The sequence below is a fragment of the Astatotilapia calliptera genome, chromosome 9, assembly GCF_964374335.1.
Source record: "Astatotilapia calliptera chromosome 9, fAstCal68.1, whole genome shotgun sequence".
NCBI classification, from domain to species: Eukaryota; Metazoa; Chordata; class Actinopteri; order Cichliformes; family Cichlidae; genus Astatotilapia; species Astatotilapia calliptera.
The window spans coordinates 8,193,019-8,216,532 of record NC_137430.1 but is presented as its reverse complement, the minus strand read 5'-3'; the positions used below and the strand labels follow the sequence as shown (position 1 = coordinate 8,216,532).

Genomic DNA, 23,514 nt, shown 5'->3' with positions numbered 1-23,514 from the left:
CTGCTCCAGTCTCTCCTGGAAGCAGAAGGGGAGGTCCTTCACTTTTAGTGTAAAGTATGAAGCTCTAATGAAAGACATCTGAGTGTCTTTAATGAGCAGTGGTTTCGAGCAGGCTCTCCATAGAAAAACAGTTGAGGTGTCCATGGGTGGCCTCATGCAGTGAAACCAAATGTCAAAGTTTCTTTATTACATGTGTCCGTCCACATATCTGTAAAAAAAACATGTAATGTCAGATTGCTGGTACTGTAGTTTCTTCCCTTTGAGTGTGTTCTCTTTGATTACCACCATGTAGTCTACATTCATAGCCTTGATTAAAATACCTAAACAGCGGCTGAATGTCCAGATGAACAGGATCAACAAAACTTTACTGTTTTTCAATCTGTCTGAGAGAATGACATCATCTGTGATTGAGTTACTACTGGACAACTGCCTCACTCTAGTATTGCAAGTAAGTCACTGACAATCAACTAGCTTCACACCTCCAGAACTAACATGCTGTTGTGTGAGTCCTTGATATCACCCAGCTGCTTCCCCAGAGAGGATCTCATGGTTATAGCCAGACATACTCAAGCACCACCTTCTTTGACTGCAGCTGGCAATGTTGGTCCCTTTTCTGTAACAAAGAGAATGTCAATCTCTTGGAATTGCTGCAATTGTCACATCTAGTGCATAGACCTGGAGAATTGACCTATTTCTAGTCAGCAGTTGCCCAGATTACTGACTCTACTGGAGAAATAATGTTTATTCCTGTCTCCATCCCAACAGACAATTCATTAATCATTTCACAGCTGCAAATATTTATGGGAGACTGCAGGCTGCTGTCAGCCCAGGTTCTGCTCTGATTTTTGTAGAATTAAAAAATGCTTCAGCTGTCAGTTAATTTCCAGTCGCTCCCTTTGGCTCCAGTGCTGCTGTTGTTTAAAGCAGTTTCCAAGTTTGTTTAGCTTCTTGCACAGTTCTGATTACAGTGATGGACTGGTTTAGGTTTAGATCAGACACGCTTCATTCAGAAAGTCAATAAGCTGCTGTTCTGGCAGATCACAACCATTTCACCTCTTTGTAGTAAAGTAGCCTTTTCCTGGCTCTCGCTTGTCATTAACTTTCTTTGTTCTCCTATTTCCCACTGAACATCCATATATGTCATGCCTGGCTGGTTTCCAGGCATATTGATGCAGGCTTCTTGTACGTTCTTTAGCTTCCTGTGTTTTAGAGCAGGAAGGACAGAGTCAGCAAAGACAGGGAGTTTGGAAGGGCTTATTGTACAGCTGCTCCCAGCTCCACAGACTGAGCCCAAGGCTCACACTGTCACAGCAAGATAACCCCACAAGATTTCCACAGCCATCCTACAGTTTAGACTGGTGGTTGGTAGTGGTAAAAACTGGACCCTCTTGCCTTGTCTCACTCTGCTTTTATAGCATTGCTGTAAATGGTAAAACAGATGGCTCCTTAAAACTAAACAAAGCTTGTCTTCTGTCAAACAAATCTGCCTTACTTCAACAGCAATTCTTTTTTCAAGAATGCTACAGAATAAAGTGTGTCGTTACTTCTACAGAAACAAGTATTAAATTGGTTATATGTTTGTAGGCTCGAGGGAGATTTATGATTAACTTTGTGTCAAACCAAAGAGAGATTGGAGAGGCCAGGCAGGGAGGACGAGTCCAAAATAACGTTAGCATTGCACAGCTATTTTCAACACAGGGATAGAGCCCTGAAAAGCGATATGGTCTTGGCCCTCCACCAAAGGCTGTGGCTGGGTTTCGATTGTTTCTACTTAGCTACCATGCGAGGACGTGATGTGATGAGATACAAACCCAGTTTGATGTGCACTTTTCTTTTTAAGAAAAAAAGAAACCAGTCCTATGAAAGTGTTATAGATTATCTGAGTGGAAAAGTCCTTCAAATGCAGTATCCCTTCTCAGAAGTATATCTTTAGCCTCTGTCACACACAAGGAGAATGTTGGCAGGGCTCAAGAGAGCATGCGTGGCTAAGTGTTTTGTGTGAAAAGCTGCAGCAGAATTTTTAAGGCCAGCAACAGGCTCTCTGTCGAATCGCTGATAAAACTGTTTTTTAGGCTGTAGCTATTATCCTTATTACTCTATTAAACTATCACACTGTGCATAATTACAGGTCTCTCAGGGAAATATTCTGGAAAACTTTGACATTGCCTGAAACACTTTTTAACAGGATTCCTGATTAAGAAAACAACTAGACGGCTTCTACCGGTATTATGTAAATGAGCTATCACCTTTAATAGCTAAAATGTGAGCAGCTGTTGTTATATAATGGCACATCACTGCTTTAAGCAAGGTGCTAGGGTTATAATGGCAAAAACAAATTCAAGGTTGGGTTTGCAGTGAAGCAGAAAGTGCATAAATACACATTTTTTTCTTATTTACTCACTAAAGAAGATGCCTAAAATGCCACTGCCTGTAACTGTTAAGGTTTTTGAAATTATGTGCTCTTTATCTTATACAAATCACATTAGTGCATTTCACTAGCATTTAAAGCTAGCTAATTTGAATGGAATTCAGTGACTGTTGCTGATATATGGACTGCTTTTAGCTACAGAAAATAACTCTTTCAACGGCTTTGAATTAATAAGTAAAGGAACCTGACTTATACTTATAAGTCCGATACCAGCACTAATATCTGGTGATTTAAAAATCAGATATATCAGCTGATACTGTCTCACTTAGTGAGTATGATAATAAAGTTTAATATTGTTTTTAGGCACAATAGGTGGATTACTCATGTACTCTCTTCAGGCTCTGCCTGGCTCTGCTTGGATCAGATGCTGCTTGTCATTGTGTTTCAAATGTGCTCCCAACAGGGAAGCTGCAGAGACAAACTATGCAGCATCAATAACATGGTTGCAGGGTGTTTTTCTTCTCTGAATTTGAATCTCTTAATTTATAAATGTAGATAAGAAATTATTGTCAAATAGCTAATACTGGCCGTTATAGGTCAGGATCTTAGCAAATCTGCGCATCACTATTATGCCGCTACAGTTTTTATGTTACAGTTACTGGGTAATTGTTGCTTCTGTCAGTTTCCTAGTTGAATATTCAGTATGCATTTTATATTACATATTTTACCCATAATCAATGAAAAACTTGTTAGCCGCTCCTAGAACCCCTGGATCGTTTTCTCGCAATGGGAAAATAGAAATGGAAGCTGAATATTGACTGTATGTTTTTCAGACTAAAAATGGGAAAGAAAACTCACTGCTCATCCCGTCTCATGCCTTTCAGCCTCACTCTTCGGGCCAGTTATTTTTAGTGTTTTTTCCATTTCTGGAAGCTGTTTCGCTTGAGGAATCGCACAGAACTAACATGCTGATGTAACGTGGAAACTATGACATTTCTCAGCCGCTGTCACCTGGAGTGTTTTACTCTTTTCTTCTGTGCAAAAATTCACATCGACTACTAAATTGGATTGTCTGCACTTATCAATCCCCTTGAAACAAAGAAGCACCAAAAGATATTGTATTTTGTTTCATTAGTATTATTTAGCGCACAGAGGCCCTTTTAAGCCAAAAATTGGATGGTGAGTGGGAGCACTTTAAGTATCAGATCCTCGTGGTCTCAGAGGGCAGCCTGATTCATTACTTTTGAGAGGGTCCTCCGGATGATGGTGGGGGTGGATAGAGACACAGGCAGACACTGTTTGGTATTCTCCTTCAGTTCTGTCCGGCGGCTTGTATGTCTCAGAGCTCAGACATGTTCCCCACTCCGCTGTGTTTGAAGGGTATGTGGAGTCAAAGGGGCCACCGGCTTGGCTCCACTCACAGCGGAGGGAGTGAACTGAGCGATTGTGCCGGGGATATGAGGGAGGAGGGAGGCAGCGCAACGGAGTGCGTTAGGGAAATGAGGGAGAGAAAATGGGAGGGATGGGAGTATAGGATGCCAAAGATATGCCACAGGCAACTCTGGAAACTGAACACATGTTGGAATGCTGGAATTAAATATCAACTAAAAACTCCAAGCTATCAGTGTCTATGAAATGTATCAGTCTTAAGCTGTGAAGACCTGTTAAAAGTTACGTAATTGTCATTACCAATTAAAGTTAATGACAGTAAAAGTACAGTAAAAGTGCAAATGGAGGAGAGAGGATTAGGAGATACATGAGCAGAAGTAAAGTCTGTGGGATCCTTTCCTTTGGACTTGAGGCTACCCTTTTTCCTTTGAGCTGTGGACCGCCCTTTCCTGTTTTTCCTTCTTTTCCATTCCCTCTTTTCACAAACTTAGAAGAACAGCCTTTCTGAGGGAACCAAGCACCCAGCCTTTAGCCACAAAGAGAGCTGTGACTCTGAGCAGCAACCAGTTCTTTGCAGCTCCACTGTATGGTTTACCGTGTCTCCCTGTTTCTCTCCCTTGACTCCAGTGGTCATTATTCATGGCAGTGCTTGCTGAAGTAAGTAGTCCTAAGTACTTGCAAATGCAGCTCAGCTTGAAGGGAAGTAAATCCAGTCTTTTAAAGTAGCTCAATTAATTTCTGCACCACAGATTTTCACGCAGGGATTCACCCCCCACTCACCTCAAGCTAATATCTGTTAACGTGATGTAAAAAAGTCATAAACAATATGTGCAGATGAGAAAAGTCGTGGAAAAATGGAAAAAGTGGGTTTGTAATCGGGTTTAATCAGGAAAATTGAGGCAGGAAGAGAGACAAGGATGGAGGGAGTTTGTTTATGCATCGTGGGTGTCACAACAGCTCACATTTCCCCAAAGTGCAGTAACAGTGTTATGGGTTACTATCCTGGTCAGGCAATGTTCAGGCTCTCTGGAATGCCTCAGCCCGTTTTAGTCACGCACCACAGCGTCTGCCATACATCACTTTCTCTTGCCAACTGATAGAGCCTTCAGAAGCCTACGAAACGCTGGGCTGCCACTAGTCACAGTTCAGGTGTGTGTGAAGAGTTAAATTTCCATGTATGTATGCAGACGTCTGAGTGGGGGAGAGACAGGGAGTTAAAGTAACTGCTCTTTCTGCTGTAGTCAGGGAATTTATCTATATTACCCTTTCCATCTACTCACACATTAAAGCACACACATGTCATTACATTTGTTATGTAATAACACATTACCAAGTTTGATTCATATATTTTTCATAGTAAAAATTACCAGGTTGTTTGTGAAAGCATACTTCTAGGTGTACGGTCTTTTCGAACCTCATGAATTTTGCAAAGTTAGCGCAAAGAGAATTATAGATGATAACGTGTTCTTAGCATTAGTTTGCATGTTCATAAAATCCTGGTTACAGCATCCTGGTGCCTGGAACCAGTTCTCCCACACACCAGTGCAGGATAACGACAGTGTGTTAAAAGCCTGGTTTCCTAGGAACTTATAAATAATAATATGTGCTGCCATTTATTTGCACAGCTTCTGTCCTTGTGGGTATGCTTTTTACATTTCACCATATCAAAACATGTCTGAGTGAATAGTAATAGTAATTCTCAAGCAATTTTATTAATTACAAAAATATGATTTGGTTTCTTCTTACAGCCTAACTGTGTTTCTCATCCTGTAGCAGCACCTGACAGATATAAGATTTTTAAGACCAATATCAATATGTTGTGATTTAAAAATCTGATATTCAGATATCCTAGTAAGTAGAGTCTCCTCTACTTACTAGGGGGGGATGAATTTAAAATAAAAAAGAATGCTTGGACACTACTAGCATAATGGACAAGTTTTTTGACGGGGCTCCAAGACAAATGCAAAGCAGAGGTTGAAACAGTATCCCATGGTTGTCTATGTTTTTAAACCCATTTTGCACGGAGAGACATTTTTTGAAAAGAGGTAGTGGTTTTACACATACACCCATATGGGTGTGTGTAAAACTACAATCTCTTTCAAAAAACAGAAAAAACAACCATTATTTTACGCTTGGAGGATGTGTTTTTGCAGGGGGAGTGGGGGGGGGGCATTTTATTGTAAAACAAAGGGGGGCCTAACAAAAAAAGTTTGGGAACCACCACGCTAACATTATACCAGCTAATGTTAGCTGTGACCTAGAAATCACATTTTCCCTTTCATAAACAATTTCAGTTTGTTTGAGTTTTGTCCGAAAGTGTCTGAAACCAACAATATAATTTCTACTTCAAAGACAGTTTCAGTAACACTGGCTTACTGACAGGAAAAGTTCATGATATCCTCAAGAATGCACCTCAGTATCGCAGAGCCATTGCAGGGGGGGGGCGCGGTATGAAAAGGGGAAAAAAAACGCTTGGACACTGCTAAGCCAAAGACTAGAAGCATGTCTTGGTGAAGCATATCTTCCCTTTGGTTTCACCTACACAAGTGCCAAGGTAGGTCTCCCCTGCATAATTGGGTCTCCCTTTATCGGAGCATGCGCTGGGCTGTTGAAATCACGGACAAACAGTATCCCACATTCTTGATTTTTAGTTCACAAACACTTGTTGTAATGACTAACTACTCCTGACATTTTGGAGATGTTAGCTCTTTATACAGTAAAGTTACGGTGGGATACAAATAATATCAGGCCGATCCTGCCACGATTTGTTCCCCCTGTCTAAGGCTATGTTCACACTGCAGGCAAAAGCGCATCAAATCCGATTTTTTTGACCCTATGCGACCCATATCCGATCATGGTGTGACAGTGTGAACAGCACAAATCCGATATTTTCAAATCCGATCTGGGTCACTTTCATATGTGGTCCTGAATCCGATACATATTCGATGTTTTAGAAAGCGACTGCTGTTTGAACGGTCATGTTGCATTAAATCCGTCTTTTACGTCACTGACACAAGACCGATGGAAATTATCAGCGCTGGAGAAGACATCACGAACGCTTCCTGGCCATCCAGTGTAGATGTAAGTGAAACTGTTGGGAAGACAACGCTGGAGAAACGTGAACATTTTATTTGTACTGTATAATCTGCAGATTCTGACAGAAATCTGCAACTATCCTTTGAAGCACCGCTCCTCTCTAAAACAGCAATAAGGATCATTATTAGGTGGTGGGAGGTTTGGAATCTTCTCTAACCCCTGTTCTCTGCGGCCTGCTGGAGCGGGGGGGCTAGGAGGAGGAGTTGGCCGTCCGACTGCGGTCTGGAGTGTGGGGCCTCCCTGCTGCTGCGGAGTCGGGGCAGTCTGCCTCTCCCCACCGCAGGGAAAAGGGTAACACCACCTGGGTCTGGGTGCAGTTACCCCCTCCAGGGGCAAGGGTACCTAGACCTGGTTCTTAGAGTACGCTTGGGGAGTGTGATCGTGTGTACAGCGTCTCTTTATGTTTGTCTCCACGTTGGTTGAGTGTGGAGTAAGTGCATATGAGAGCATGAGGGTGGGAATGGATGTTTGTATATGTGTGTGCCTGTATGTCTGTGTCTATATGTCAGGTTGGGTATCAGACGCCACCTCTCTGGGGACATCTCAGGCCCTCCAAGGTATGGAGGCCTATCTCCTCCCACCACCACTTCCCCTGCCAGTGGCGGACTCCCTCAGGTGTCGGTGCGTTGGTGGTTCTTTGTGTCTGGGGATGGGCGTCCAGGTACACACCGGCTCACTCCTTGGCGGCCGCTTATCGGGGCCTGGAGCCTGGGGCTCGCTCGGGCCACTTCGGAGGTGGGGTGCCCCCGGCCTCTCGGCCTGGGGCTCGGTCACTCAGGCACGGCTGGCTGCCGGCGGAGCTCACGGGCGCGTCACTGCAACCCCCCCTGGCTTCTGCTCCGCGGCTGCTGAGTGAGCCCTCATCTGGGACTCTCCTCAGCTCTTTCTGGGACAGTGGCGCGGCTGCCCCTCTGTTGGTCTTTCTTGGTCTCTTGTGTTCTGGGGGCCTCTGGATGTCTGGAGTTTTGATCTCCTCCATGCCTGCTTCATGCCCTGGAGGACGGGGCTGTGGCCCCCCCACACCCTCTAGCAGATCATTACATGAAGGAACCTTTTAAAAAAACAAGCGCGTCCATGCTCACAGGTGTACAAACGGGTGATCACACCCACAAACTTCACCCTTTTTGGCTCCTACCTCAAAGCACACTGTGTTCTGTTGATCTTATGTGCTGCACAATAATGTTTAATATTTAGTATTTACTGTCATATTCCCATATATCATTGTGATGCTGTTTATTCTATTACTCTTGTTCTCTTCTGCTTGTTTTCTTTTTTCTTTCTCAACAGGTGATCCAGGTGATTGATATATGCATTTTTTTTCTGCTCATTCTGTTGGTTTTTGTCTTTTGCCCTTCTCCCCCGTCCCTCTTCTCAGCTGTTTCTCTTTCCCTCTTTCTTTCTCCCCTTCTTTCCCCCAGTCAAGTCTGTCCCATATTCAGCAAGTGAAAATAAAATAAACAATAAAAGGTGAATCAAATGGACCATTATGGCAAGGCTGGGATGGTCAATTTGGTAAAGTAAATCCGTTGGGCATCTTTCTTTGCCTTTAGACAACAATTCTGATGGCAAAAGAGCCAAACGGGACAGGCAAAAGAAAAAAAAAAGGATCATTATTAGGTTATCTACATTATTATGTAAATAACAAAATAACTTAAAGCAAAAATTGGGAAACGTGAAGTCCGAAGTCTTTATATTAAGGGCCATCAGTCAAACAATATTGTTTGCTCTGGGTCTAAACAGAGCGCGTTGTGTGTGACGCCTTCTTTTGCGCATGCGGGCCGCTTTGAGCGTTCACACTAGAGCGCATTTGCTGTCGCATTTTATTTGTAGTGTGAACGAGCAGACAAAAAAATCGGATTTGATCAAAAAATCGGAATTGAGCATTAAGACCTGCAGTGTGAACGTAGCCTAAATCACGGACAAACAGTATCTCACAGTTGTTTATGTTTTTAAACCCATTTTGCACAGAGAGGCATTTTTTGAAAAGTGTATTGATAGCAATGTTGAATATTATTACACAGGAAAAAAAAACAACTACACGTAAAATAATCACACCGTGACGCCTCTGCCTTTGTAAATGGAGGGACAGTAACTGCGTGTGTGTATGTAAGCCTGTAAAAACTGAAGATAGATTAACATTTTGTCTCTATCTGCTATTCTGCAATTCATCTCATGTAAACAATAACGTGGCGCACAGTGTGATGTGAAAAAAGGCACATACCTTTGACGTTGTGTGACGAACTCTGTATTCCTCGTCCACACGTAAACGCAAAGAAGGAGTTTTAAAAAATCTCAGTTTTCGGTGATTCGAAACGCCGTTTACGTGTGGACGAAACAGCTGCATTTTCAAAAATACCTGTGTAGGTGTGGACGCAGCATAAAAGAGTTAGTAGTTTATTTTATTACTACCTGTAATTTATTGCAGATTACTTGTATTTGCTTAATTGTTTACTAAATGTTTGAGGTGTGAAATAAACCGCAATGGAGCAAAATATGGGTGTGTGTGGTTGGAGGATGTGTGCGCGTGCGGGGGGGGGGGCATCTTGGCTGCTTTCAGACCCATGAAACATAAGCATTTCCCCAAAAATTGTTGTGTAGTTTTTTGTTTTCTTATATTTACTCTGCTCAACTCTGCTTGGATCAGCTGACTGCCAGCAAGAAAAGTAAAGAGTAGTTGAAGGGTGTCTCTCCCATTTCTTTACCTGTTAAATTTTCATTTATCAGCAGTTACGCATGCAGACACCAATAGACCAGATGGCTAATATCAGCTGATAAATTGGTCTGATTGCATTCTACGCTGAATTTTATCATTTATGAATTGCATAAACTGCATTTCTGAAATGCAAACAGACAGATTACAGTTGAGTTTAAACATTCATGCTTATATAATAAACAACTTTCCACCAAGTATGTCCTACCTTATCAGTGGTGGGTTTTTGCTTTCGAAGTAATCGTTTTTCTACCTTTTTATTTTACTAAAACATATAACAGTGTGTGAGGAAAAGCACCTGGAAATATTGACAAGTTATTTAGTTGATTTAGAAGTCTGGGAAGTCTGACGTTTCTGGATGACCTGTTCCTGAACCTTCCTTGGGCTGCTCTCAGTCTTCAGCTCTATATCCTACTGTAGTTATTTACTAAGCATTCCTCTGTACAGCTGCAAAGCTTCATGGGATTGAAGACAGCATGGTTATTTTTCTAACTTGACACCTGAAAAGAGTCTTATTGCCATTGTTTTTATTTGACTGCAAACAAGAAACATACACAGAAATATCATGTTTGTGAACCTCTTTGAGTTTAAGATCAGGATTTTCACCTGAGTCACTTCTTTATCCTGTATACTGACTACACATAAACCAATCATTCGCAACATTTAAAGCTGGGTCATAGATCTGTATTCTACCATAGAAGATGCTATGGGATCTTTTTATTCCATTAAATGTCCAGCTCCAACACCAACTAGAACATGCTGCCCATGCCCAGCAGTGCCAAGCCAGCTGATCTAATCTGGGGGGCTGTAGACAGGCCGTCTGTCCCTCTGTGTCTGGATAAACGCACACACACATTCACACAAGTGCTTAGGAATGCATCAGTCAACACAGTGAACACTGAACATCAGAGCTTCCTTTAGCACAGTGTGAGGGAATGCAGTCTTTTATTGCAGCCTCCATGAATAGCCAGCAGCAGCCAGTAGTCTAAATAAGTTAAAATCAAAGTTTTGTGACTTTACCGCTGTCTGTCTGTCAGTCTCTAATTTGGATCCTTGACCTGTAGTGTGGTAGACTTCTATATTCTGAGAATATTTTAGCAATGACTCACCATCAGTTTGTGTTTTATGGTCAGATGGAGTGTTGGGTATACCTTCCACATGTTTTAGATTCAACATGATCTGATCCTTTGCTGGCTGGTGGTTGGTTGACAGTTCTGTCGAGGAGCTTTCTCAGCTGCGGCTGAGTAGGTCTGCCAGTAAGAGGTGCTGCGAATCTTAAAGAATGCCAGCACAAACTATATCTTAATATAATCATCGGTTATGCAGAATTTATAGTGACACAGAGGCATAAAAACGAAACACTGTGAAAACAGTAAAAAAAAAAACATAAAACGTAAAATACATAAAAATAAAGCCTGTAAACTCGAACTCAGCTGTTTTTAGCTAGGCTATGAGCTCGTGCCTACTTATTTGGGCATTAGCATGTTTGTTGCTAAAATAAGTTGTTGAGCATTTTAGCAGCTTTGAGCTATCTGTGATAAAATATGTCCACACACAGCAACTAGCCAACCAAATGGCCTGCAGTCAGACAGGGATCAATGTACACGACGACAGAGGGGATGACTCTAGGGAGCTGATGCTATTTACAGTAAAAGGAATTGTGGGAGAGAAATAAATAATAGGTACAGTCCAAGCTAAGGATGAGTTGATGTAATCTTGTGTGTGTGCGTGAGTGAAAGTGGTTTGATTTAAATGAGCGGCCTGTTACCCTATGACCATCTGAGAATAGCCAAGCACGCTATAACAGGATAATTTATTACCTCCAATTATAACCAAGCTATTTGCAGGTTTAATCTGTCATCTCTTGGACACTCGTTCTCACTCTTGTGGACCTTTTTATCCGTGGATATTATTAATTCAGACACTCAGGCCACCAAGCACACCAGATCCTGTTATTGGAAATAAAGGCACAGTCAAAATGGCATTGTGCTTTTCAAAACAGCAGTCGCTCTGTTTATGTCAAGACCAGAACACCTTGATGTATATATTTTTTCCCCTTGTGTGTTTTTCAGATGGACCTGAAGGTGATCTTGATATCTCTGTTGTTAGGAGTCTTTTGCTACTGTAATCCTCAGAAAGGTAAGATTTTCCTCTTGATATTTCCGTAGCATCCTTCATGTGTCCCAATTATATCATTTTGTTGATGTCAGCTCGTATAGTAAACATGCAGTTTATTTTGATGAGTCCCACTGTGGCGAGGGAGGGTTAATGATGTTGCTGAGCAGAGCTCCACTTCAGCATCAGGGCATAGAGGATAATGGAAAAAATGGAATTATCCGTCTCTGTCTCCCATTACCATTGAGACGCGGAGTGTTGCAGAGGAACCGATTTGTAAGCGCGCAGGCGGGGGCTTAACAGGACTGCTTATTTTGCAGCGACTGCGCTATACCTCTCCTCCCTCTGACTCTGCTCTCTCTTCTCTCTTTGTTTTCCATCTAGAGGGGAACGAGTGCATCAGTGCCAATGCCAAACACTGTGGGGAATGCATCCAGGCTGGAGCCAAATGTGGCTGGTGTGAACAGGAAGTACGTGAACTGAAGTGGTCAGCTGTTTTCACTGCTGCGGAAGTGAAAACAGCTGTTAAGCCTAACATTATGTTTTATGTTAGGCTTATACTCTTTGTTATCTTTGAAACATCGATAGATTCGTCAATTCCCAAAGAGAAGGGTGGCATTTTTAGCAATCTTTTATATCAATGATATACAGAGGAGCAAGAAGCCAGTATTTTACACTCATCCAATTTACAAAGACTGCTCCTACCTAGGAGCGCAGGGTAGGCTGTAGTCTGTTATACTTTTCTAGTCTCCACTCTCTCTCTCCAAAGTGATCATTTGGCTTGTTGTACATTGTAGAACATCCTTGTTTACACATAACAAAGATGCCTACATATGAACAGATTTTAACTTGTTAAACTGACAGACTGCTCCTTTAATTCTCTCTGTGCTGCTGCTCTTAGAACTTCCTGAAACAGGGTGAAGCCTTGTCAACCCGTTGTGATGAGGTAGAGTCTTTAAAAGACAGGGGTTGTAATGATTCGCAAATTCAGAATCCAACCGGCAAGAAGTGGATCATCACAAACAAGCGTGTGACCAATCGCAAAAAGGTTACTGGGGTCGAAACCAATAAACCAAAGCCAGAGGAAATCACTCAGATCCAGCCCCAGAAACTCAGACTCAACCTTCGATCTGGTGAGAACACATTTTATACTGTTACTGGAAGTGCATCCAGGCTGGAGCAACCTCAGTTTTATTTAAACTTTAAATGTGATCTCTTTATGTAGGTCAGCCCCAGTCTTTTGACTTGAAGTTCAAACGAGCTGAAGATTATCCCATTGACCTGTACTACTTGATGGACCTGTCCTACTCAATGAAGGATGATCTGGAGAATGTCAAGAACCTGGGAACCAGTCTCATGTTGGAGATGAAAAAGATCACCAGTGACTTTCATATAGGTGGGGATTATCAATAACACCTGTTTAATTTTCTCACTATAAAATGTAATTACACAAGTAAAGAAAGACTTTTATAACTGCACAAATATACATTTGTAGCCCCCCTCAAAATTATAAAAATAAATAGATAGACAGTTTAGAGGTATACTCTTAAAGCAATTTTGAGGTTGGATGAAGTTCTTTTCAATTCAATTCTCATTTAAAAACAAGCAAAAAAAACAAACAACTAATCATATGTGTCAAGGCTCTGTGTGCGGGCAGGCAGAGATGAGGATCCAAATGCAGGACTCGGAAAATGGAATGTAACTCAAAAAACCTCAGCTTTATTGCTGGCAGGAAAACAAACATAAAGTGAGGACGGAACACTGAGACCAAGAACACACAGGCATAAACTGATGGTACGACGCGACACTGAGAATGGGAAAACACAGGGCTTATATACACAGGGTAGTAACGGGGAAATCGGCAACAGGAGGGAGACACAGCTGGGAGAGATCAGGGCTAACGAGACAGGGGGAACAAAGCTGCACATACTAACATCAGACAGGAACAAGAACCTTCAAAGTAAAACAGGAAACAAAACACACTTTACTAAGACACAGACTAGACAGAGACAGACTTGACACTGACCAAAGGCTACTAAATCATAATCATAATCACAACAGTATCAGATCATAAATCATAATATAGAAAAACACCAAGATAACTGAAAAACCAAGTACCAGAGAAACATAAAGGAAAATCCATGATGCAAAAGTACCAAAACATAATGAACTCAAAATACTGGGTCCAACGGACCCAGAACCGTGACAATATGCAGGATTAAAAGATAATCAGGCCGTTGTGCCTCACACCTAACCCCACAGTTACAGACATACGCATTGTCAAAGCAAACATCTAGTTTAGTTTAGTTTAAAATTTATTTTGCAGGTTTTGGTTCGTTTGTGGAGAAGACGGTCATGCCTTACATCAGCACCACTCCATCCAAGCTGCTAAACCCATGCACAGGGGACCAGAACTGCACCAGCCCCTTCAGCTATAAGAATGTCTTGAGTCTGACCAGTGACGGCAATATGTTCAACTCTCTGGTGGGCAAGCAGCAAATCTCAGGAAACCTGGACTCTCCAGAGGGGGGCTTTGACGCCATCATGCAAGTGGCTGTTTGCGGGGTAAGCATCAAGAAAAGGAAAGTGATCCTGTGGGAAATTTTCACTCTCAAGTAATTTTCCAGTCATTATGGGGCTTGCTTGGAGGGATATAGTGCCAGTAAAAGTGTTTAGATGTAGTGTCAAAAAGGTATTTTATGAGTGCTTGGTGTTTACAAGGAGATTTGTGGATGTAGTCAAAAGTTCATGTGTCACATATTAAGCTGTTCTGGTAATTACTTAATATATTTTCTTTTTTATTTATCAGAAGGAAATTGGCTGGAGGAATGTTACGCGTCTGCTGGTGTTCTCCACTGATGCCGGTTTCCACTTTGCTGGAGATGGCAAACTGGGAGGCATTGTACTGCCTAATGATGGAAAATGTCACTTGGAGGACAATGTGTACACAATGAGCCACTATTATGTAAGTAGTTCCTTTGTGCTTTGGTTGTTTTGTACAGGTTAGCTGTGTTGATTTTGTAAATATGGCTTTTTCTCTTCCTTGGTCTTTTTAAGGATTATCCCTCAATTGCTCACCTGGTCCAGAAGCTAAGCGACAACAACATTCAGACTATCTTTGCAGTCACAGAGGAGTTTCAGCCTGTGTACCAAGTTAGTTCTTCTTCTTGTTATCCCTGTGATACTCATTCACGTCTTTCTTCATTGTCATTTTTTAAGCATGCATGTGTTTGTCCAGTGCAACAAAAACATCTGCAAAAAGCTTAGCCATCTGCTAAGTTAAGACTACCATCCCCTTGAAGTTCTCATTATTTCTTGCTAACAAGCTGTTGCTTTTTAGGTCCACCTTTCGAAGTGTGAACACCCATCAAAGCAATAGTTGAAATTTGTGTGATCAGAATCTGCAATAAAATGGTTAAAATATTATTTTGTGGGCTGTAGTGTAAGTTGAAACAACTTGTGTCTCTTTCTGAGGCCACGAGATTAATAGAGTTCTGAAGTTTTGCTCTGAACATGCCTCTTCCTCCACAGGAACTGAAAAATCTGATACCAAAGTCTGCAGTGGGTACACTGTCTGCCAACTCCAGCAATGTAATCAACCTCATCATAGACGCTTACAATGTAAGTACATTGTTGAGATTTTTAGCATAATGTCATAAAACTTTGATCAAGTTATCATTTCCTCATATGAACTCTGTTAAAATCTTGTAGCGATTACTGAGCTGGAACATTCCTTTTTTGTACTTGTATTCTCATTTAACCTACAGCCATGCCTTTGTGTGTTGTACTCTGTCAAAACAAAGCTACCAGATGAAATTCCAAAGCAGGAAAAAACCTTCATGTTGTTATGTTTTTGGTTTTTGGCAGTCTCTCTCATCTGAAGTTATTCTAGACAACAGCAAGCTCCCAGAGGGAGTGGAGATAGAATACAAATCACAGTGTAAGAACGGAGTGGTTAACGACAAGGACGATGGACGAAAGTGCTCCAATATCTCAATTGGAGATGAGGTGGGAAATACAGAATGACTTCTTGTTGTTGCAGTTCACAGTTCATATTTTCCATTTCAGTTTTCACACCATTCTTCTCTCATTTAGGCTTTCTTTCTTATTCCATTACTCAGGTCAACTTTAACATCACTGTGACATCTAAGGGCTGTCCAAATGAAGGCAAGAGTGAGACCATCAAGATAAAGCCCCTGGGATTCACAGAGGAGGTGGAGATTATCCTCAACTTCATCTGTGACTGTCAATGCCAGAATAACGATGTTGTTAAAAAAAGCGAAAAGTGCTCCTTAAATGGGACCTTTGAGTGTGGAGCGTGCAGGTAAGCCTTTAATTCAAAAGATATTTTGCTGAAAAATGCCATCGTTCACTTCTCGCCTTCGCATGTACTTGGACTTCTTTTAAAATGCATCACAACCTCCCCTTTATTGTCTCAGGTGTTTTGAAGGCCGTGTGGGTAGAAATTGCGAATGCAGCAGCAACGACATGGCTACAGACGACATGGATCAGACCTGCCGTAAAGACAACAGCACGGACATCTGCAGCAACAACGGAGAATGCGTGTGCGGCACATGCGAGTGCAAGAAGAGACCCAACCCAGAGGAAAGGTACAGCGGCCAGTTCTGCGAGTGTGACAACTTCAACTGTGATCGCTCTGAAAACAAACTGTGTGGAGGTGAGTGTGTCAATGTTACAGATTATATCTGTGGCTTCATTTAAGTGTTTAGGCCATTTACAGTATTTAATCACAATTTTCCTTTTTTAACTTTTTTCCTTAGGGAATGGACGATGTGTGTGCAGGGAGTGTATCTGCGACCCCATGTGGAGCGGTAGAGCCTGTGACTGTTCTCTGGACAACAGCACATGTTTGGCCACCAACAAGCAGATCTGTAACGGCAGAGGAAGATGTGAGTGTGGCGTTTGCAAGTGCACAGACCCCAAGTTCCAGGGTCCCACATGTGAAACCTGCCCTACCTGTCCAGGAGTCTGCGCTGAACACAAGTAAGTCTTATGTGTAGAAATAGTTCTGGTTTTGCATATATTTCATAGATGACAAGTTGTGTAAAATGTAAATAAAACCAGCATGCAATGATTTACAAACCCATATTTTATTTACTATAGAAAAGAAAAATATGTCTGATGTTTAAAAGAATATACTTATAAATCACAAGGCATCACAAGGTAATTAAAGGCTCAATTGGGAGTGCTGACAAGATACTGTAGTGATTGGTGCAGATATCTACAGCTTTACTACGGCTGTGAGTGCATGCTCACTGAAATTATTGCAAACCTCTACTGTGTGCATGCATTAAAATAATAGGTGATTGGCATGTGTGTTCCTGTTCAGCTGCTGAACACTTCTCTTTAAGTGTTTGCTCTCATAATGTCTCTGTACTATGCAAGTACATGTACGTAAATCAGCTTTGAGTAAAATCTGACTGCATATCCACTGCAAATAAGAACTTAGTAATAGCTGATCTGTCATATATTCATTGCTAATAATAACATGTCAACATATAACAAAAAAGATAACAAAAAAAAAGAAAATTATCAAAAATCTAAATAAAATATAGAAATAAGGCTACGTTAACTGACTCCATGACAACAAGGAGGTAGATGGGCTGCTGCAGTTGTTTCTTTTTTGTTGTCACGTGGCAAATCTAACTGAGTGTTTACTAACAACACTCCTTGTCCTTTCCAGACTGTGTGTCCAGTGCCGGGCGTTTGGCACCGGTGAGAAGATGAAAACATGCAAAGAGGAGTGCAGCTACTTTAACCTGATTACAGTGAAGGACAGGAACAAGCTGCCGCAGCCCAATGACTACCCTTACCCCGTGATGCACTGCAAGGAGAGGGATGCCAATGACTGCTGGTTCTACTATACCTACGCTGTCAATGACACGGAAAGGGAAGTCCATGTGGTCGACAAGCTGGGTAAGGAGAGGGCTGGGCTCACTGGGAACAGGGTGTGGAAGGTTTCTGTTACAGAAAAAGCTAATTACAGGGGCCATGGTGGTTGGCTTACAAAAATAGAGCTTTTGTTTACTCACATATAGCTGTGTGATGGTATGTTACTCCCATGGTGTTATTGCTGCACTGCGATTTCAAGCTGCCTGCTGAACCCTGCTCTTTTTCAGACTGCCCCTCCGGTCCTGACATCATCCCCATTGTGGCCGGCGTGGTCGCAGGCATTGTCCTCATTGGCTTAGCCCTGCTGCTGATCTGGAAGCTGCTGATGATCATCCACGACAGAAGAGAGTTCGCCAAGTTTGAAAAGGAGAAGATGAACGCCAAATGGGACACGGTGAGTGCCTGGAACAGGAAGTGGCTCTGTGAAAGACGAGCAGGATAAATGTTTTTGATTGTTTTAGTTTTGGTTTTTTTGGATGAGATTAGTAAGTTAAATGTGGAAAACAGGTGTCGGTTGGCTGCTCAGCAACAGCAGCCGCTGTCAGAGAATTAAGTTGCGAAGATCATTGTTGTTTTTTAGCAACGGACGAGATTTGCAGACTTTTCGAAATCATTATGAAGTATCTTGTTCTCACTCTCCACCGTCCCACAGCTGCACACACAGACTGTATTTGTTGCTTTTGAGCGGAGCTCAAAATAAAGAGGGAAAAATGTTGAAGACTGTGTGGACTTTTTTGGGAATGCTATGCACTCTGAGCATAGCTGGACTTTTTCTGGGGAGTAGCCACAACTCCTCCCCTCCCTGCTTCTTCCACATCATCTGCCAATATCTATATAACAAAAATCTGGATTTCAGCATAATTCCATGTGCAGTAATATTCCCCCATCTAGTGGCAGGAGTTTGTCAAACCTGCAGTGAATAATGGGGTTGATGGTGCAGATGTCTCTAATCAGCAGCAGTAAAGCTGCTCTGCATTTTGGGGTCTTTCTTATTCCCACAGGCAGCGTGGCCTAAAGCTCCACATCCCTGTAATATTGAAAAATAAGAGTGCATGTAATCCTGCTCCCTGACAAGATAAAAGGAAGACGTCTGTGTCAAATATCATACCCAGATGCTTTGTTTGATTTGTTTTTATCTTCATCCTATAATTTTTAGGTATCCATCATCAGTTATGATCTATTTTTATATATATATATATATATATATATATATATATATATATATATATATTTATATTGTGTATATTGACATGATACAGTTGTATTTAAGCTGCAACAACACTTACATTCAGTACAGGTCTTTAGGTGCAATTGAAAATAAACATCACGGGTGCCCTTCATGTTTTTCTGTAAATGTTTTAATCTGATGGCAAGTTCTTTTTATCCTTTTATTTGAGAGGTGGGAAACTGCCAGACAGGGAGGGGAGGATTAAATGCTTCAGCACCTTCAGCACCTTCCGGTTAACCAAAAGCAAAAAGACAAGAAAGACTGCAAGTGAACAAGTGAATCATAGATGAGCTATGTTAGGAAAAATGCTTTGGTGGCTCATTGCTTAATAAGAGCTTCCAGCTAAATTCCTTCTATTTCACATGCTGTCTTTTCTTCTGTCACCGCACCTGATTCCTGCTTTTTCATTTTATCTCGCCTTTTGTATTTTTTTCTCTCCTGTACTGTCACTCTTTGTTTCCTCATTCATCTCTGCCCTGTGCTCATCTGCACCCATAGCAAGAGAACCCCATATACAAGAGTCCCATCAATCAGTTCCAGAACCCAAACTATGGACGTAAAGCTGCTGTTCTTTAAGTTTGTATTTCTTTTACTTTCCACTTGGTTTTCCCTGCACGGGCTGTTTATGTGTGTGCTGTGATCTCTCTCTCTCTCACCTGTCTTTTTAAAGACCTACAGACTCTGCAGCTACATTAAGAGTAGATTAATGAAGACTGCATGAACAGGCTGTGACAAGCAAAGTTGCTTGGTGATTTTTACCTTCTGGTGTTTAGTATGTGGTCACAAAAGCATGTCTGTTTGCAAAGTGTGATACAACAAAAACTGAAACTAAATTCTGTGAATATCCCAAGTTGTTGTATATTTAATCATAACCGGTGTTTTTGGAAGAATAACACACACACACACACAAACATGCATGGTTTGATTGAGTTTTAGAATTTGACCAAATTTCAACTTTTCTTTTCCAGGGTGAAAATCCAATCTACAAAAGCGCCGTGACGACTGTGGTCAATCCCAAATATGAAGGCAAATGTTAGCTCCACAGTTCAGCTCTGCTATCAAGTATCCGACAGCCGCAGCCTTTACCGTAGCTTTGAGTTCTGACAGGAGCGTGCGGAGGAATTTATGTGCATTTTTTTTTCCTATTTGCTTTATCATTACAGTGTATACATTTGCCCACTGATTCAGTATTTTTACTAACACTTGATGATATGATTTTTATGCATTTGTTGTATTTTAGATGTACAGTATGTGTATATACTTTTAAGTTGCGTATTAGTTCTCCTGCCGCTGGACTGGTACGGGCAGAGGACTTGGCTTTTTTTTTAGCAACACAGCGTAGACGCCATGGATAATATAACACGTGCACAACACTCCTTCAGCTTCTGTCTGTCTCTACTCGTCTGACTCTGTCTGCACTGACCTCCTGTGAGTTTCTGTATGTTTGCTGACAGGGCCTGAGTTTAATATGTAAATTCTTGGCCATATCAGGACAGTATGCCGGTGTGTATATATCGAAAACAACTGCAATAGGAAGTACTGAGTAATGTTGAGCATTCGACTTAGATTAGGCTATTGCACAGTCTATTATACAGTATATATTATATTGAGTGCGGCGTAAGAACATCTAGTGATTCAAATATCATTAAAGGGAATGCATACCACTTGTTCAGATTTTGAAAATGTGGTGGTAATGAACAATCAATGGATTTTTATTACTATAAAATAAATTACTGGTTAACTAATGAGATATGATTGTATATGGTAAATGAAGTAACTTTGACACTCATTCTCAGGTCCTTTGCTGTCTTCTTTTCAAGTACACCAAACGCATGTCCTGTCAGTGAACTGGTGAAGTTGCCCATTTGATCCGATCGTGCTGGTTTGTTTTTGAGACTGTGAGGCTGAAACTGTCTTTGAAACGTCACATGAAGAACCTCTGAAATGTTTCCCAAACCCAAATGCCTCTGATACCACACTCAAGCCTTTTACAGTATTATTTTCAAAGTGCCTTTTATCTCAGTATCATGTTCTCCCACAGTGCTGTTTATGACTTATTTATTAAATAATGGACAAAAAAAAGTGTATTTTCTTTCTTTCAGGTGTTTCATTTGTGGAAGGGCTGTAAATACTGTTAGGTTCATAAAGTTTGTGGACGATAATTCAGTTTTTTTTAAGTTTGCATGTGTAAGCAATCACAGCAGAGTGTAAATGAAACAGTCAAGTCAATATGTGATGGAAGCGCAGACTTTCAGCTTTTCAGCTTGCATGAACTGTTTAGGAATTATGGACATTTTTATGCACAATCACAAAATTTCAGAGTCAAAAGTAATTGGGGAGTTGATTGAGAAGTATCAATCAACTGTGTTTTCTAATTAGTTTTTATTTTATTTTATTTCTTTTTTTTTATTTCAATTCAGTTTAGTTTCACAAAGGTTTGATATTTCTTCTATATTTTTATTTGAGTTTAGTTTTCCAAGTTCACAGTATCGTTTCAGTTAGTTTGAATTATTTTCCAAAATTCGAATTATCCCATCAGCTGCAAGCATCTTGGGATAGGCACCAGTTTAGCTCGGGTGTGAGCATTTGACCATATGCAATATAGCCGGAGAGCAATAGGCCTGGGTTCCGGTTTGACCCATGGCTCTTTGCTTCATGTCTTCCATTTCTCTCTCCCCACTTTCCTCTCTGTCTTCACTGTCCATATTCAATAAACCCCCCCAAAAAATATCTTGTATTCTTATCCTCCTAAGACCTGAACACTTTCATTGCAAGCATTTTTAATTTATCTTTGAGCCGTGAGCTGAAGAACAGCATGTCAGGGGAGGAGACTTTGATACATGTTGACTTCTCAGAAAACTACAGCTGTAAATACAGTTCTCAAGTTCAGGCAGTCCACTTTGGGGCTTCACATCAGCAGGCCATCCTTCATACTTGTGTGTTGTATGTTGGTGGACTCTCAGTGCCTGTGTGCTTTAGCACCATCTCCCCCAGTAGACATAAAGGCCCTCCAGCAATATGGCAGCACCTAAATCCTGTACTAGATTACCTTCAAGGCCAACATCCACAAGTGTCTGTGCTGCACCTTTTAAGCGACGGAGCCTGTACGCAATACAAACAACCAAGAAACTTCTACCGACATCTTCAACATCTCTCTGAGCAGTGCCGTTGTCCCCACGTGCTTCAAGGCCACCACCATCGTCCCCGTGCCCAAGAAGTCTTCTGTGTCCTGTCTCCACAAGGCTGTGTGCTCAGTCCTCTGCTGTTCACACTGCTGACTCATGACTGTGTAGCAACACACAGTTCAAATCACATCATTAAATTCGCTGATGACACGACCGTGGTGGGTCTCATTAGCAAGAACGACGAGTCAGCGTACAGAGAGGAAGTGCAGAGGCTAACGGACTGGTGTAAGGACAACAACCTGTCTCTGAATGTTGACAAGACAAAAGAGATGGTTGTTGACTTTAGGAGGACACGAAGCGACCACTCACCGCTGAGCATCAACGGCTCCTCTGTGGAGATCGTTGACAGCACCAAATTCCTGGGTGTACACCTGGAGAAGGACCTCGGCTGGTCCCTCAACACCAGCTCCCTGCACAAGAAAGCCCAACAGCGTCTCTTCTTTCTGAGAAGACTCACCGATCCTGACCACCTTCTATAGAGGAACTATTGAGAGCATCCTGAGCGGCTGCATCACTGTCTGGTTTGGGAGCTGTGCCATATCAGACCGCAAGACCCTACAGCGGATAGTGGGAACAGCAGAGAAGATCATCGGGGTCTCTCTACCCTCTATTGAGGACATCTACACCACACGCTGCATTCGCAAAGCCACCAGCATTGTGGCTGATCGGACACACCCCTCTCACACACTCTTTACACTCCTGCCATCTGGAAAAAGGTACCGAAGCATTCGGGCACGCACATCCAGACTGTGCAACAGCTTTTTTCCACAAGCCATCCGTCTCCTCAGCAAAAAGGGACTGACTGATAAACACGCACACACACACATACACTAACATTATCACTCAGCTTAACTCAAATACCTCAAAACATTGAGACTGGACTGACTAACCAACACAAAGCGCAAACACACTGACCTACACCACCAAACCATCGCACACACCAACCTGTAAATGCTCTTTTGCACAATATTATTACTAGATATATTATATATTATTATTTATTTTTTTTGCACTAACTTGTCTTGTAGCACCTTGGTTCCTGGAGGAACGTTGTTTTGCCTCACTGTGTATTTTTAAACTGTATATGGTTGAAGTGACAATAAAGTTGAACTTGAACTTGAACTTGAACCTTTTCACTACAGAACTGGACAGAAGAGGATTCAAGGCTGGCTCTTGGAATTTTTTCGAGGCTCGTAATGGAAAAGGAGCACCAGATGGTGTCGGGGGAGCCTTAAAAAGAGCAGCTGACATGATGGGGCATGACATCCCAGATGCAGAAGAGTTATTCAGGGCCTTTTCTGAAACAAACACAAGTGTGAAACTGTTCTTTGTGAAAAGTGAAGATGTTGAGGAAGCTATGAAGAAAATGCCAAAGCAGATACCAGCTGTTCCTGGAACTATGAGAATTCACCAGGTCATTACTGGAGCTCCAGGAGAACTGATGGTTTGTGATGTAAGCTGCATGTGCAGTTTAACTGCAAGTGCTGCAACACCAAGTGTTTCACTTTTG

At 41.7% G+C, this 23,514-nt stretch overlaps 1 protein-coding gene across 2 annotated transcripts in view; it reads left to right on the top strand.

Annotated features, from left to right (window-relative positions):
- Window positions 1–20,608, top strand: part of itgb1a (integrin, beta 1a) — a 28,007-nt gene extending 7,399 nt beyond the window's left edge. The window contains exons 2-17 of one of the 2 annotated variants that reach the window (XM_026179155.2): window positions 11,636–11,702; window positions 12,063–12,148; window positions 12,580–12,811; window positions 12,904–13,074; window positions 14,005–14,243; window positions 14,488–14,643; window positions 14,736–14,831; window positions 15,210–15,299; window positions 15,546–15,686; window positions 15,800–16,002; window positions 16,118–16,356; window positions 16,460–16,682; window positions 17,383–17,615; window positions 17,819–17,985; window positions 19,318–19,395; window positions 19,788–20,608. In XM_026179155.2, coding sequence (XP_026034940.1) covers window positions 11,636–11,702; window positions 12,063–12,148; window positions 12,580–12,811; window positions 12,904–13,074; window positions 14,005–14,243; window positions 14,488–14,643; window positions 14,736–14,831; window positions 15,210–15,299; window positions 15,546–15,686; window positions 15,800–16,002; window positions 16,118–16,356; window positions 16,460–16,682; window positions 17,383–17,615; window positions 17,819–17,985; window positions 19,318–19,395 — 2,421 coding nt within the window. In that variant the 3' untranslated portion in view covers window positions 19,788–20,608. The remainder of the gene's footprint in view (window positions 1–11,635; window positions 11,703–12,062; window positions 12,149–12,579; window positions 12,812–12,903; window positions 13,075–14,004; window positions 14,244–14,487; window positions 14,644–14,735; window positions 14,832–15,209; window positions 15,300–15,545; window positions 15,687–15,799; window positions 16,003–16,117; window positions 16,357–16,459; window positions 16,683–17,382; window positions 17,616–17,818; window positions 17,986–19,317; window positions 19,396–19,787) is intronic. The other variant, XM_026179156.2, reaches the window with a different exon arrangement.
- Window positions 20,609–23,514: the final 2,906 nt, after the last annotated feature.